At 39.9% G+C, this 16,408-nt stretch overlaps 2 protein-coding genes, 1 long non-coding RNA gene and 1 pseudogene across 6 annotated transcripts in view; 1 reads left to right on the plus strand and 3 right to left on the minus strand.

Moving 5' to 3' along the window:
- Positions 1–1,822: 1,822 nt before the first annotated feature.
- LOC309688996 (leukotriene B4 receptor 1-like) lies at positions 1,823–2,935 on the minus strand. The gene has a single exon (XM_082505110.1). The coding sequence runs from the start codon at positions 2,820–2,822 to the stop codon at positions 1,869–1,871; it is 954 nt and encodes a 317-aa protein (XP_082361236.1). The 5' UTR covers positions 2,823–2,935; the 3' UTR covers positions 1,823–1,868.
- A 772-nt stretch (positions 2,936–3,707) lies between these two features.
- Positions 3,708–13,337, plus strand: LOC309688998. Its single transcript, XR_014271222.1, has 4 exons — positions 3,708–3,843; positions 9,078–9,256; positions 12,553–12,662; positions 13,253–13,337. It is a non-coding gene; the product is annotated as an uncharacterized lncRNA (long non-coding RNA).
- LOC309689708 (leukotriene B4 receptor 1-like) lies at positions 4,692–5,752 on the minus strand (annotated as a pseudogene). The gene is made up of 2 exons: positions 5,743–5,752; positions 4,692–5,351 (listed from the first exon to the last, which is right to left on the minus strand). The product of its transcript is annotated as a leukotriene B4 receptor 1-like (transcript).
- LOC309688995 (clathrin coat assembly protein AP180-like) overlaps positions 6,062–16,408 on the minus strand; it is a 30,863-nt gene continuing 20,516 nt past the window's right edge. For 2 of the 3 annotated variants that reach the window (XM_082505108.1, XM_082505109.1), the window contains 10 exons: positions 14,022–14,276; positions 13,732–13,806; positions 13,303–13,389; positions 12,581–12,655; positions 10,223–10,309; positions 9,167–9,228; positions 8,431–8,484; positions 8,206–8,289; positions 7,989–8,100; positions 6,062–7,328 (listed from right to left, as the gene is read on the minus strand). In XM_082505108.1, the coding sequence (XP_082361234.1) occupies positions 8,014–8,100; positions 8,206–8,289; positions 8,431–8,484; positions 9,167–9,228; positions 10,223–10,309; positions 12,581–12,655; positions 13,303–13,389; positions 13,732–13,806; positions 14,022–14,276 (866 nt within the window). In that variant the 3' untranslated portion in view covers positions 6,062–7,328; positions 7,989–8,013. The remainder of the gene's footprint in view (positions 7,329–7,988; positions 8,101–8,205; positions 8,290–8,430; positions 8,485–9,166; positions 9,229–10,222; positions 10,310–12,580; positions 12,656–13,302; positions 13,390–13,731; positions 13,807–14,021; positions 14,277–16,408) is intronic. The other variant, XM_082505107.1, reaches the window with a different exon arrangement.

A 16,408-nucleotide genomic window follows, 5' to 3' on the forward strand; every position in this document is an offset into this window, starting at 1 on the left:
TGAATGTGTTGGTTTTCTTTGCACCCAAGAGCTCTTTGGTTTTTGCATTTTTCCTCAGCATGGGTATTTGCATGACCCTTTTTTGTATGTAACCTGTGTGAGCTGTTTATCATGGACCCGAATGCAAATAACTGTAGGGAGGAGTACACTCATTAAGTGAGTATTAGTTCAGAGCTCCACAAACACAGAGAATTCTGGAAGAGAATCCAAAAACCCCCCAGAAAAAAACAAGAAATCACCAGGAAATACACATAGTCAGGGTTATGTCACAAAGCTTCAAAGGACGACAAAACAAAAGAATAACTGGAGACTAAGACAACACACATCCATGCACCCTGTATGTGCCCGTAGGTCAAATTGGTTCAAAAGTTTGCTGGAACAGGGAAGGCAGTGACAGATTTCACAAGTGATGAGAGAAAAGATAAGTAGCGTCGTACATGTTTTCATTTACAAAAAAAAATAACATACAAGAAAACATTTCATCTTTTGAGCAGCTTTACATATACTGATGTGAACCAACAGTAAAACAGATAAAATGGTCGTCTCCGATGTGGTTTTAGTATCAGAGTTACAATTAGGTTGTGGTTAGGTTGTGCCTAAGGGTTAGGGTTAGGCATTCATATTTGATTGTTAGATGTCCTCACTAAGATATAAAAAGAAGTGTGTGTGTGTGTGTATTATTTATTTACTTATATGAAGCAGCATTCAATTATAAATAACAAAAAATGAAAATATTCCTCTAAATATGTTCACAAATGATACATTTATATTCCTGTCAACTGACATTTTGAACTGCAAAAGCATGAGATAAACCCTTGTCAGATCTCTCTCTAAACAACACAATACATCTTTATTTAATAAAAGATTTTATTTTTTATACAGGAAGGAGAAAAATAAGTTGGAATGATTTTTTGTTATTATTGGTTTTGTTTTTGCTTGGAAGCTGCTTATTGTTGACCCAGATGAAAAAACACAGGAGGCTGGAGTAAACTCAAAGCAATCATTTATGCTGATTAGTAAAAAAAAATTCCAGAACACGGGGAAATCAGCAAGGACGCCCCCGTAAAAAAAAATTAATAATAATAAGAATTAAAAAATTACATAAATACATGAGAATGAGGGGATACGATAACAAGTGCACAGCTGGAGATAATAGACCTAATGAGATGGGAGAACTCAACAGAAGAGCACTGCGCCTTCTCGCAGGATCTTTTTCTGGGCAATTGTGCAACCACTACAATATGGCGCATTTGTAAAGACTAATAAACATAATAATATTTAAATGTAAAAAAGAAGTAAAGAAAGAAAAGATAACTAACATCTTTTAACTTACATTTTCTTTGTGAATTATAACTATAAACTATATTATCATCATTAGTATTAGGATTAGTATTATGAAATATACTACTTATTCCTTCTTTGTTAACTCGTGATTTTTGGACAGGCTGCTTTCAGCATTGGCAGGGTCGGTGGTTGGCTAGGTTTATTCTGCAAAGCTAATTGATTTGGTTTTGGAAATTTAAGATCTACTTGTATGCATCTGATGTCTGAAGTATGGCATGCAATAGGGGATGGTAACAGTTAAAGATGATTATAATGATGATTTAAACAAGATTAAAAACTATGGAGATTAGACTATAATTTATGGTAAAATATACGTATATCACTTAATACTGGGTACTTTGTTTTGAATGTTTACCTGATTCCATGTCAACAAACATTGCATTCTATACAAACATGTTGTTTTGCAGCTCTGGGTGAGGACCAGCTTTAATCAGTACACAGCTGATGTGAGAAAAGATGTCATCATTAAACCACCAAATACCTACAGCTTGCTGTGACAAACACAGAGTACCACAGCACCTTCATCACTGAGCAGTTTCTGCAGTGATATCTGATAACTCAGGCAGCTTTTGGAGACTTCTGAACTTCTCCATTAAATATTTAGCACTTTTTTGAGTGAACAAATGATTAGAAGTAAAGGCATACATGAGCGGATTTACGGCACTGTTTACAAATGTTACAGAGGCAAAAGCATTCCAGGTGTCCTCACTAAACTTCATCACGGGATTGTTATGTAGGGAAACAGCTGCTATCTCCACAATATTCATGACACGATATGGCACCCACAGGACAAAAACAGTCACAACGATGCTGGTAATCAGTCTGGTGGTCTGTGGATTGTTGAAAAAGGCTGCCTGATTCACCTTTCTGTAGAGACTGATGTATGAAAAAGCTATGACAAAAAATGCCACAAATCCTATCAGGAATCCTGTGAACACCACCGCAATCCTCTGGCCCTCAGAGGAGTAGTGAGCTTTGCAGCATATCCAGTGCTGATCGTCGTCCAGGTTTCGAACCACTAAAACAGGGATGGACAGGATCGTTGAAACCAGCCACAGTGGAACCAGCAGCTGCCATGCTTCAATTTCATGTAGCCTCCTCTCAAAGTGCACCACCTGAAGGTAACGCTGGATGCTCATTGCAGTCACAGTCAGTAGGCTGCCATAAACACTGCAGTAGCCAAGGTATGTTACCAGCTTGCAGGCCTCAACCCCGAAGGTCCAACTATTGAGAAACGAGTATGTCCACAGTGGAATGGTAAGCATGCAGAGCAGGTCTGACACAGCCAGGTTCAGCATCAAACTCTGGCTCAGACTGGACATGTTCTCCCAGTTTGGCTTGAGAATCATCACAGCGATGTTTCCAAGGAATCCCAGCAGGAAGCAGATGGACAGCACTGTTGCAGGAATCAGACTTCTGGAGTCCAAAGAGGTTCCAGATGAATTTCCAGCAGAGGAGTCGTCGTTATAAGTAACCATGGTGGAGCCGAGTTGTGGTATGTTTCAAGCTTGCTGACTGTCATGCACTGAACAAGTCATGATGATATGGTGAGCAAGCTGTTCTCCTTTGATGAATCAAAGAGGAACTAATAACAGAGAAACAGTCATGCTAATGCGAACATTTTCCATTTAAATTAGGTGTGGATCATGACGAGCTTGTGGAATGAATTAACCATTGTTGCGTGTAGCAGTAAGGCTGGCTGTAAAATAAAGCAACAAGTGTTAAAAAACAAAACAGGTTAGATCTGCTCTGGCCTTGTGCGTGTGGTAATAACATGCTCATGACCAGTGTTGGTCAAGTTACTTGAAAAAAGTAATCAGTAACTAATTACTGATTACTTCCCCAAAAAAGTAATCCCGTTACTTTACTGATTACTTATTTTCAAAAGTAATTAATTACTTAGTTACTTTGTTACTTTTTAAAAACACGATTTAAAACCTGAAGAGGTGATAAAGCGATAGATCTTTCAGCCCAATTCTACTTTTTCTGCATAATCCATCATACAAAATGGAATCAAATGGAAAAATCTCTTTTTTTAACTTGTTTTATCAGTTTTAATCTTTTAACTTTATGCATCAAGCAAAAATTTAATTATATGCAACATTCTCTGAGTTGAATAAATTAGTTTAACATTTAAACCTATTTTCTGCACATTCCAGCACATAAAATAAAATGTTTTTTGTGTTTACACTCACTCTTTCAAATAGATGCAAGTAAAACACAGCAGAACATAAATAAAGTCAAAGACTCAGTGGCCCTGTTGCTCTATTTTCACCTGTAAAGCAGGACTGCGGTAGGCGGAGGTTTACCCTGGTGCAGGTGTGCCGCGGTCAGTTGAAGAATCCGCGACTTTCTCTGTGAGTTTCCCATTACGTCGTTGCGCACTCGGTACTTGCTTGGAAGTTTAGGGGTTTTTTCACTGTAAAAATAAGTTTTCTTCCCACGCACAATGGACGCTAATGTTTTTGTCACTTTTTAGGGAATCAAACTCAAAGTAAGGTCAGTACTTCCACACTTTAAACGCTGCACGCTCCTACTCTCTCCCACAATCGATATGTGATCCATTGTTGATCTGCACACAGTTGTTGTCACTAACGGCGCACTGTCGTGAGACATTCTCGCAAATAAATCAAGGTTTTAGTAACGCAGTAACGCAGTGTTCCTACGGGAAAGTAACGGTAATCTAATTACCGTTTTTGCAATAGTAATCCCTTACTTTACTCGTTACTCGAAAAAAGTAATCAGATTACAGTAACGCGTTACAAGTAACGCGTTACTGCCCATCTCTGCTCATGACAGGACACACTTAAAAAGGCCAATTAACATGAATTTGACGTTCACAGTTTAACTGCAAAAGCAGCAGATAACCCCATACTAAAGTTGTTATATGCCAGATTGGGATGTAGATGAGTACCTGCATACAGCCTGCCCTTGCATTCCCCCCCCCCCCCCCCCCCCCCCCCCCCCCCCCCCGCTTTGAGCTCAAATGATGGAACAAGTCGGGAAGATAAGCAGGTTTCCAAGGAATCAATGAGACATCCACAGGAAGAACCCCGGCACACTCTGCAGGAGTTCACCACAATATCTTATCTCAGAATCCTGCTTTATTAAAAAAGTGTTATCTTCATTTTAGATGTTAAAAAGTATTTGCAGCTCCCAGGTTGCTGACCCCTGCCTTAGTCCAATTTGGGGGAATTCAGATCTTTTCCATTACACATTTAGCATTTTTTGGCAAAGAGTGAAAAAACGATTAACCCTCTCAGGCTCAAATTAAACTTTTTGTTGCTAATGCACAACCAAGTCCTGCAGTGGTACTTCTGAGTAAAAAAAACTAAAAATATGTATGTGGGGTAATCAGGTTGTTAGTTTTCAACTATTGCAAATTGGCAACGCCTGCCTTGAGAGGGTTAAAAGTAAAGGCATACAGGAGTGGATTCACGGCACTGTTTACAAATGGTACAGAGGCAAAAGTGCCCCAGTTGTCCTCACAAAACCTCAGCAGGGGCTTGTTATTTAGGGAAACAGCTGCTATCTCCACAATATTCATGGCATAATATGGCACACGTAGAACAAAAACAGTCACAACAATGCTGATAATCAGTCTCGTGGTCTGTGGATTGTTGAAAAAGGCTGCCCGATTCACTTTTCTGTAGAGACTGATGTATGAAAAAGCTATGACAAAAATGCCACAAATCCTACCAGGAATCCTGTGAACACCACCGCAATCCTCCGGCCCTCAGAGGAGTAGTGAGCTTTGCAGCATATCCAGTGCTGATCGTCGTCCAGGTTTTGAACCACTAAAGCAGGGATGGACAGGATCATTGAAACCAGCCACAGTGGAACCAACAGCCGCCATGCTTCAACTTCATGTAACCTCCTCTCAAAGTGCACCACCTGAAGGTAACGCTGGATGCTCATTGCAGCCACCGTGAAACAGCTGCCTCTAGCGCTGCAGTAAATAAGGTGTTTTACCCGACACAGTATGTACCAGCATATAGAGGAAGTGGCTCACATCCAGAAATCCTACTAGTGGCTGGACAAAGATCAAGTGAAAGACAGCAAAGAGGCTCTAATCATGGCAGCACAGGAACAAGCTCTAAGTACAAGATCCATAGAGGCTGGGGTCTACCACACCAGGCAGTACCCCAGATGGGTGAGAAGGGATTTTTTTTTTTTTTGGAATGTATACATATGCAAAACATGCAATGTTCACAAGTGCTCAATATGTCCCCCTGCGACAGATAGCTAACAATCATATTAGATTCATTATATGAATCTAATAATATGATAGCACAACTTACATTTGCTTTTGCAAGCATGACTAGAGTCACTACAACCTCTGTTGTTGTTGTTGTTGTGCAATTTCACATTTAGATTTTCAAGGCCACTGCTACCTACCAGCAACCATGTGAAACTCATGAATCCCCTCTTTCTAACAATATGTGCTTCAATTGTTAATTGTGAATATCCACCTTTTTTTTTTTTTTTTAGTTTCCTTTTTTCATTATTTTGGGTAGTGTTCATGTCACAAACACTTTTTTTGTTGTTAAATATAAATAGTGCTGATAGAAACCAAAGCAGGCATAAGTGATGAACTGAGGTCACTGAGATCAACAGATGTGTCTTTTATTGCATCTCATTTGGAGTCACATGCAGGTGGGGTTGAGGGAGGGGGGGTGATGTCATCCATGTAACAAAAAACAAAAGAAAGGAATCCTTAATTTTTGATATTCATCCACATTCTTCTTGTTTTTAGGTGCCATTTTTATTTTTCCTTCAACACTTTGTTAATGCCACAATGGATTAAGATACAGTCACTTTTTGAAATAATACACAGAACATCCAGCGTATACTCGAGTGCTTTACAGTGAGCCCGTTAGCAGCACATGAACAAATGTACCAACTGCTGCTCTATCACAAATCACCCAAAAACAACTGAGGCCAATCACAAACACTTCCTCGTGTCTTTGTTTCCACCTTAACTTGGACTCATCGTATGTAGAGATAAAACAAGGAATGCAGCTCTTTCAGAGTGCCTCCCAGATTCACCTGTTTCACGTCATGATGCAGTACCACTCCACACCAGCAAAGGGCGACACAGCACACACTCTGAGCAACATTTCCACTCAATATTTGTTACAGCTTCAGAGGTATGTACAAAGTGGGAAACTTTTTAGTCTACTTGCATTTTTATCCAACCATATAATTTAATGTAACTAAAAATATATGATACACTTTTTCACTTAAAATAAAGAAAATATGTATAATCTGTCATTTAAAATAGTCTAAAATGCATATGTCAATTTTTGCATGTTTCATACAATCCCTAAAAAAAGATAATGTGAAAATGAAACGAAACACTGTTTAATGTCTTTAGTGATAAGCCCAGATTTGCAGTGCAAGTGGTGTTTAAGTACATTTTGATAAGGAGCTTTTGTCCAAAAAAACTTGAAGTAGACAGGTAGGATGGATGGCCATCAGATATATATGGGTACAACCAAGTCTTTAATGACAATAAACAGTATTAGTCTGAACAACAGGGATAGAGGAGTGGGAGTTGGCCAGTGAAGTTACACCGAACACAGTCCACATTGAACAACACAGTCCTCGTCTGGGAGATGCGCAAAGAAACCAACATATATCCACCATTCCAAGTCAGCTGATACGCCAAAATCCAGAATGAATCTAAATACACATTTACTGATTTTTTTTGTTAATTTTTCTGTAGTATATTAAGTAAATGTTAACACTGAATAACACACACACCCACACACACATAAACGGAATTCTCTTTTTCTGTATCTAGGGTTCACATTCACAGTTGTGCTACAACATTAGATAAAGAGGGCAGGTTGCTTTCAGGGGTCGTGGGGGGGCAAAGATCGAAGAGTTGATGGCTGGCTGAAGAGGCTGAGAAAAAGGGGGGGGGGGGGGGGGGGGGTGCAGACATCCACTTCCACAGAGCTCCAGACACGATGACAAACCTACACAGAGAAAGAACATGGTCTTGTTTTAGCTTTCTGTCAGAGGAATGTGTTAGCAGACACAACATATTGCATTATTATTATTAAACAGCATGAAACTGGCATGTGATATCTGATTTAACTGTCACAAGATGTTTTCCCTAACCCTAATGTCACACATTTGGTTTCTTTACCTTATCGGTACTGTTGTGGATCCCAATCCAAAGCAGCTTTTAGCACATTTTGTTTTGTGAATGCTGATCACTTAAAATTTGTGAAGTCTACTTTCAGAAAAAATCTTGATATTTGCCAGTGACTTCTGTCTGTTTACAGAAAAAAAAAAAACTCAGAAAAACCACCCTTAATTTTATCTTCAGGTCTGGGAACCACTTTTCCAGCATCAAATTGAACTTGCATGTGGTTATTGTTTAAGGCTCAAATTCTTCTCCTTATGCTTTGCTATTTCATGACATATGAGATATTTTAGTTTAGCAATTGCACAACAGGTTTACAACAAGCAACAAGCATGTCTACATCTTAAGCAGAATAACTGATGGTAGTAGTGCTGTAGATTACTGTTATGCTGAAACCCCAGCCTGTTCTACAGAGAAAAACTATACGAATGTTATCCGTAATGAGAGGAATCTGCAGTTTCAGCATACTATCAGTAAAGATGTGTACCTTGGGGGTTTCTGGATCAGTCAGTCTACATGAAGTCCTTAATATTGAGGTCATCCAGAGCGTTCCTGGGTGGTGGAGGCTTCCTGGGGCTCTGGGCGATTCCAGGAGACATCTGTAAAACACCTTATTTTAGCACTCATATTCCTTCTTTTGTCATTGTAACCTGTGCAAATAATAATATTTTCCATTGTAAAAAAAAAAAAATCAAGTGTGTTACCGGTGCTCCTGGGGTCACCCCAGCGGCTGGGAAGCCTGGTCTCGCCATTGGCATCATGGGAGCTCCAGCAACTGGTGCTCCGGCCTGATGGAATGGAAAAGAGTCAATAAAACTAGATGTCTGTTATTTTATGGGTGTGTGAGGGCCACCCAAAGGGGGTGATTGTCCATTAGTTATCCAGTAATGTCCTGCCTGGGCATTACTAGACTGGACTGGAGGTCTTACCATGGTGAAGCTAGGGTGAATCCCCATAAAAGGACTGACACCCATGGGTATGGTCTAAAGGTGTGGACGAGAGGGGATGGAGAGGAGGAGGTGGGATGTTACTATACTACATTTCAGATGAAAATATGGCAAAATGAACACAGGAAACAAAAATTTAAGGTAAAAAAAAAAAGGACAGACACACCGAATGCTGGACAAAACAAACTGGCACACAAGAAACGAGGACACGCCACAACAGAAAGCCCAACTTCATCTTCAGTTTTTGTTGTCTATTTGCATATGAACAGGGGTTCAGAGAGCAGTGAAGCTTGTTTCATGTAGCCTTCAGATGGAAGCGTCAAACCAACTGCAATGTCCAGGTTTGCCTCAACTCAATCAGGTTTCAAAGAAAACTCAAAAATTAATAGCTGTTTCCAAGCAACAGCTTCTTAATGCAGTACTATCACTTCCCCCTTCATCACTCTCCAGTAAATATTCCAGAAACACACATTAGGCTGAATTAAATTTATGCCCTGCTTCCTAGCTTTATGGTACACCTGGAACCTGGAGAGCTGGGCCATATTGAAAAGAAAGAGGACAAATCTCCAAAACATAAGCATTTGTTATAAGTTTTTTTTTTCCTGTTTCTTTTCCATATGGTGATGAAGGCGACACTTGTGACTGCTGCTACAGGTTTGCCCTATCTGTCGCTGGCATGCGGCTCCACTCCATGCTTTAAGACACAGACAACATTTACCATCGGAGCACCCCAACTTGGGGGAGCTACCTGAGGGGCCGCTGGAGTTCCCATTGTGAGATCTTGGAAGGAAAGAAAGAGAGAAAAAAGGTACTGCAAAAAAATCTGTCGCATCATTTGTAACTTGTAATTTACTGCAGTGATTTCTAAGTTACAAGACAGAAAGTCAGTTAAAGTAGATGTTTGCCATTTTAGTAGATGAGTTTCTTTGCTTTCTTTTAACAGAGGTGGAAAGATTAATAAGTTGGCTTATCTTTAACACAAGCACTCTTAAAGTTCACAAGAATGATTTACTTTCATAAATAATTTTAAGTGTAAAGAAACATATTTGTGGTTTATAGGGGAGTTAGAGCTACTGCTGCTATTTTTACTTGACTTTTTTTTAAATTGTGAACTAAGTGTCAGATGGAGTCACACACTCAAAAAATGACTCTTTGCCCTCATAAACTTTAAGCAACTCACTCTGTGAGTTTGGTGCTATCAGAGGTTTCTTCCTTTTAAAAGGGAGTTTTTCCTTCCCACTGTCACCAAGCACTTGCTCATAGGTGGTCATCTGATGATTGGTGCTTTCTCTGTAATTTTGTAGAGTCTTTACCATACAAAATAAAGCAACTTAAGGTGATTGTTGATGTGATTTGGTCCTATAGAAATATAACTGATTTGAACTGAATATTGAATAAATGTAATGATTGTACGCCACTCAAATAAAATTCATTTCACCAAATTCCCAAATGTTTTACATTGTAACAAAATTATAAGTATTCAAATTACTTAGTTAGCATTTTGGGCATGTATACCATAAATAGGTTTGGCTCTGTTAAATATAAAAGAAAATGTGACTGCCAGCACATCTAACGTTCCCAAGACTGCTTTTCTCTTTTGTTTAATATGTAAAGAAGTAACTCTCAAGCCTTTCACAATTTATTTAGAATGAATAAATAAAGCAAACCTTGCAATTTAAGAATCTCTGCTGGAGAACAAACAAGCATATTTCTCAAAATGTTAATTTACTGCATTACATAGTCCAGAAATCTAGAAATCTAAAACTCTACTTACTACTTGCCATGTTAGCCATAGAGGTGTCAACATCCCCAGCCTGGGGAGTCACTGTGGGCTTCATTACATCCCCTAGGCCATCAAATACTACAGCAGGGAGGAGGTGCAACAGGGAAGGGAGAAGATGGACAGGGGAGGGAGATATTAGTATCCTTCACTACAAGCAATTCTCACACTCTACTACAACTCAAGAGCAGGCCTTCTTATTACTTGGGATATTACCATGACAACCAACAGATGTCTCCATGACAACAGCGAAAAGAGAGCATTGAAATGTAACCTACTGAGGAAGAGTTGGTTCATTTAAAATACGACATATGGTTTCTTTTTGGAAAATACTAAATCTTAGTGAATTTCAATCATGTGAAATAGAATATAACATAAAACCATCGAATATATGACTCAGGAGACATCTGTTATGATCAATTGCAGTAAGATAAAGAACTTTAAAAGTACATATATATGTGGGACAGATATAAACCTGAGCTTGCTTCTGCATAGCATCAAACATGATGTCAAGAATGCGACCGTTAATGTAGTTTTCCCATGAGTTTGTGACTGCTGCAGAAACTGGCATGAGGGCAGAAGCACTGAAGCTAGAATGAAGCTGGGTTAAATGCTAAAGAAGCACTGAATAATAACTGCTACTTCACACAGTCCTCATAACCGTCAAGCATCTGGTGTTTCAGGAGAAAGTGCAGCTGAGCTTGCCTTGCACCACCGCAATGCAGTGCACTGTGGGAAATTAGCGTGTTAAAGAGCAAGGGGACTCACCCAATCAAATGGCAGGAAGCAAGAAATGAGCCAGCCCAAGAGCCAGATGGAGAAAGAGAGCGAGGGAGAGAGAAAGAGAGGAGAGTAAAAAAAAAAAAGCACAGATGCCAAAGAGAGAGGGGGCAAAATGCAATGAGGTTTCAATAGAGTGTTTTTTTTCTAAGGAGGTTATTGTATGGTTGATAGAAAGGAAGGAAAAGAGAAAGAGTTAAGCCTTAAAGCAGAAGTATTGCAGACCATTAGTTATATAATATGAGACCAGCAGCACAAAAGGAGAGGACCAGGAACCACATAAGCAGGGATCAAGTATTGAAAGGTGAGAAAGATTGGAGGATTTTCCGAAGAATATAAGTCGTCATAAGCAAAATGTGATGCTGTTATCATGAAACTGAAGCAAAAACCAAGCCAGCAGAAACATGCACCATTTTGTGTGGCACAAACAGTGTTGATGTATGTTGCTCTTAAAAGTTAATAAATACAATCCAAAGAGAAGCTGCTGACAGCAAACCATTTCATTAACCATTACCAAAGTTAATAGAAACAGTAAGTGATACATCCACTGACACGAAACAGCTAGTCTGGCAAGCAAACCGATTTTAAGATTATCAAAGAAAGTGTTAGTAAAATATTGTAAAGTGATATTATGGTATTAGCAAGACAACAACAAGGAATCATGAGTGTTATTACAAGATGAACAGCTGTAGCCATGGATGAATGATCAGGTTAGGGCCTCTGAGCTAAGCAGAAACCCCAACCTATTCTTTTTTGGACAGGGCATCCAGGGCCCAAAAGACAGGAGAAGCAAGGTCGATAGATCTATTAACACATAAAAGTTCCACAATATGTTTAAGTCATGTTAACTCATCAACCAAAGCCTTACTGTATTCAAACAATATATTATTACTAATATTATGAATCAAATCCTTTTGTGCTGTCTGTCATTTGCAGAACATGCATGTGAACCTGTTGATGTCAAGTATGCAACTGTTTTTGTTTTTGGCAAGTGTCAGAAAAAAAACAGAGTAGCTCCTCTGTTTAGCAAGCCAAAGCAAAAAAAAAGTGGTCCTTAAAAGAGGAAGGAGAGTAGAGGGGAGGACTTTGGACTTAAGGAACTTGAGCAGCACTGACTTTGCTGAGAGCATGGTCTGAAAGGTGAAGTTCTGATGAGTGAGTAGTTTGTTACCGCATATATATTAATAATATAGACTCATATTTGGAGCGCATGAGTCCATCATTGAAATAATTATTGAGTGGGGAATTCTATAAATGAGCGTGCTTGTTCGGTACCATGACGCCATCCAGTCAGTCTGTGAGGACCTCTGGTTAATGTTCTCTCTTTTATTCCACGCTTACAGACTTTACAAAACAATACCATCAGTCTATTTCCACTTTAAACTCGACAAAAACAAACCTTAATACAGAGGCTTTAGCTCAGGAGCCTCCAGACCTGTGCTCATAATATCTGTTATGAAATCCATCCATGACCACAATACATGCAGTGAGAGGGAACTATTTCATACAAACATGATGATATAACCTTCACTGATCACATTCAGGTTGGCACTTCCACATCTGAGGATTTACCTGACATCAGTTCAGCACCGGGGGCAACAGGAGCAGGGGCAGCAGCAGCAGCTGGGGCATCTCCTCCTGTAGGCTCTGGCAGGTCAACCAAAAAACATAAACACAGTCCACCATTCATTCCATGACAGGGTCGCAGTGGGTCGAGCCATTTCCATCGCAGCATTAAGGCAAAGAAGGGGAACAATCAGCCTTCAGCTTCACACTATTAATGTCAGACAAAATGCTTAGAGTTAGAAAAGAGGGCTTGAAAGCATGAGCGCAGGATTTTCGATTTCAGAAAATGAAAACATCACACACACATACTGCTTATAAAAATGGCCTTTTCACATGTAACACTCAGATATACACAGCAAGGAATTTTAGTTGTTAGATTTGGGCTCATAATCCTATTTTTCTAGAGGATAAATGAGAGCAAGTATAATTGTGCTGAAGTAGTGTAGCCACTTTTAGTTTAACAGAAAGAAAATCTTGAGCCAGAGTCATTATTAGCAGTTGATAAATACTTTGACTCATCTCAGCTATCTGTGTGCGAATCTCCAATAATGTATCCACCCACATGAATAACAAAAACAAAATATACAGCAGCAACAATCGCAATAGCTATGATCATAAAGGAGAAAACCTGATGGTTTCAAAATCACTTGTTTCATTTTATGTCCTTCGCTTCCTCAGCGTGAACAAGAGAGGCAGAGTGAGGGGAGGCGGTCATGTGAGTTACCCACCACCAAACAGATTCATGATGGCTCCTGTGTCAATTTTGGATGGGGGTGCTGAGGAGAGGATGGGGGCAGAGGAGCTGAACACATCCGCTGGAGGAGGCAAGGTGGAGATTATGTTTTTAGACCCCAAACACGCACAAATACACACTAAACACACACACACAGAAACTATTCATTATAATGCACAGTGCGCTTTTATCAAGTTCAGTTTCAGTGCACGCAGTACATGCCGGAATAAGAAAAGAGGTAAGTGTCATTCACTAAATGCTTCAGACAGCTCAGTGGCTTTCAGCTGACCCATAACAGAGCAATCTCATTTCCTTCTTTTCTTCCCTGATCAAAGCCAAGGACAAAGCTGAAAAACACAAACAGCAAGACAGGATATGAGAGTAAGAGCACGCGCAAGATGGCAGATTGAGTGCAAAAGGGTACCTGCTGAAAACAAGTCAGCACTGGGAGCGAGGTCTGTTTTGGAGAAGCTCGTGTCTGGCATGGAGTCAAAGATATCTACAAATACATGCGCACCCAAGACAGGAATATTAAAAAGCTCAAACTCTTTCAACTGGAGAGGCAAAGCTGCAAACATGTGCACATTTTCCCTCATAAAAATAATGACAAAAAAAATGTCAAACAGCCTCAAATCAGAGTCAAGAAGACACCAGCCTGCCTCAGTATGATGCGATAGTTACTAATGCCGGATCACACAAATCTCCAATGTTTACCACTGAAAAGGTCAATCCCAGGGCTGGTGGTGCTGGCGGCAATAGGAGCTGAAATGGTTGCAGTGGTGGTGATGGTGTTGGATGAGGAGGTGAAGAGCGGTGAAGGGGAATGGGAAGGGGAGGGCTGGGGCACACCCGAGCTAAAACAGGCATCCAGGGAACTAGCCGGGTTATTGCTCTCCACTGACATCATGCCGAAAAGGTCTAGACCTGAAGACGCTGCGTTGGTGCTACCATCTGAGGGAGCAAAGGGGTCTTTTGGGAAGAAATGGGGGGTGTTGGGGGTAGGAAAGAAATGTAAAACATTGAGAGAAGGGGAATGTTAGACATTGACTTTGATACAAAAGAGAGCAGACATATGGCACTGAGCAAAGGTTTAGGTCAATTCTAGACATTAGATATCTGGTCCCCCGCAGAGGCCTGATCCCAATATCAATGCGTCAGTCTGTCTTTACACAAAAAGACAGTGAAAAGTGAGAGACAGGCTGACACAGAAAAACTGCAGCAAGTGCTTCAAGATGCTTTGAAAAATGTTCCTTTGAGAACTGGTGCTGCATCAAAGAAAAAGTGCAAGCACAACAATTACTGATTTGAGGGTGAACTTATGAAGCTACTCACTGCATTATTTTTCAACATTTTTGCACAATACTGTATGTTTTATGTAACGGTTACAGGAGTACCGCAATAACCACAAGAAGGAGGTCAGAGAAATGGAAAACATCAGATGGGAATGATAGGAGGTGAAAATGTGCAGAGCTCCAACATACTCCTGCTGTCAGTCGTAACAGTTACAGCTATAAATAGCATCTGTGATGGGAGAGAAAATGACAAACAACTGGAGCGGATATTAAATCCTTTCACAGTCCATAACGTTAGGAACTTCAAATAAAACCAGGCAGTCTTCTCCATAACAGAAAGTCTAAAGTTTTCTTGTGATGACAAAAGACAAGCATGAATATTCTTGCTCTTGAACGCCACTAACAAGATTTCCCTTCCATACCCAAGCAGTAATGATGAATGAATCCATACTACCTGCACAAAGACGTGAGTTTAAACCCTCATTAAGCTTTACACATTCACAACCACAGGCATCTACATCTTTCTCTGTAAAGTTATAACATTTTCTTCTTTCACAGTCATAATAAAAGAAATACAAAAACAACATAACAAGCAATATATTCCATTAAAGTCCTGTATTTTAACAACTCTTTGTTGTGCCCATGTTATCTCCATGTTCTGAGTTCAAACTACGGAAATGCACAGAAGTCGAAAGAATACCTTCCTAACTAGGAAAATAAAGTATGTAAGTAAAATATAGTAATTATTGATGAGAAACTCTGACTCACACAATTGCATTCTTCTACCGTGACACTATCGAGAGTGTGCTGGTGCACGCCATCCCTGTGTGGTACGCTGGTTGCACAACAGCTGACAAGAAGAGACTACAGAGGCTCATCAGAACTGCAGAGAAGGTGATCGGCTGTCCACTCCCCTCCCTGGACTTAATTGGCAGCTCAAGATGTCTCTCCAGAGCCAGGGCAATTATAAAGGACCACCTCCATCCTAGCCACCACCTCTTCAACATCCTGCCCTCTGGAAAAAGGCTCAGATCCATCAGGTGCAAAACCAACAGACTAAAGAACGCCTCTGTCAGTGCGCCCCAGGGTGGCTGTGGCTACAATGTAGCTTGCCATCACCAGTGTGTGAATGTGTGTGTGAATGGGTGGATGACAGGTTGTGTAAAGCGCTTTGGGGTCCTTAGGGACTAGAAAAGCGCTATACAAATACAGGCCATTTACCATTTACCATTCTTCCCGTGGGCTGTCAGAACTCTTAATGCAAACTAAGAGTGTGTAAAGACTTCCCCAAGACATCCACCCTGACACTGCTGTTGATCATCTATGTGCAATATCTCAGTCTTTCCATGTTCTGTGCAATATTTTTGGCTCATGTGCAATTATTTTGGTCCCAGTCTGTTTCAATGTTTCCTACACATACACCATGTATATAGTTCCACTCACATATGTATACATGTACACTGTTTTTATTTTATTTTATTCTATTTATTTAATTATTTATTTCTTTTCCGCCTTCGTTGTATATTGGTTTCTCTTCTTCTTACTTTATCACCTTTGTGGTTCAGCTACCCAATTTCGCTGTGCAAGAAACTGCACAATGACAAGAAAAAGCTCTAAGTCTCTAAGTCTAAGTCTCTAAATAAATATGCGCATTTTGAAAAGTTACAGGAGAAAATATAAAGCCACGATAGCGTGACTCAACGTACACAAACAAAAGCTAGCATTATTTTAATAGTTACACCTGTACCTTTTCTACTGTGAGTAGGTTTTTTATTACTCTGTGTAATTAAAAAAAACAAAAAAACAACA

Source organism: Aulonocara stuartgranti, assembly GCF_965226115.1.
Source record: "Aulonocara stuartgranti genome assembly, chromosome: 15".
NCBI classification, from domain to species: domain Eukaryota; kingdom Metazoa; phylum Chordata; class Actinopteri; order Cichliformes; family Cichlidae; genus Aulonocara; species Aulonocara stuartgranti.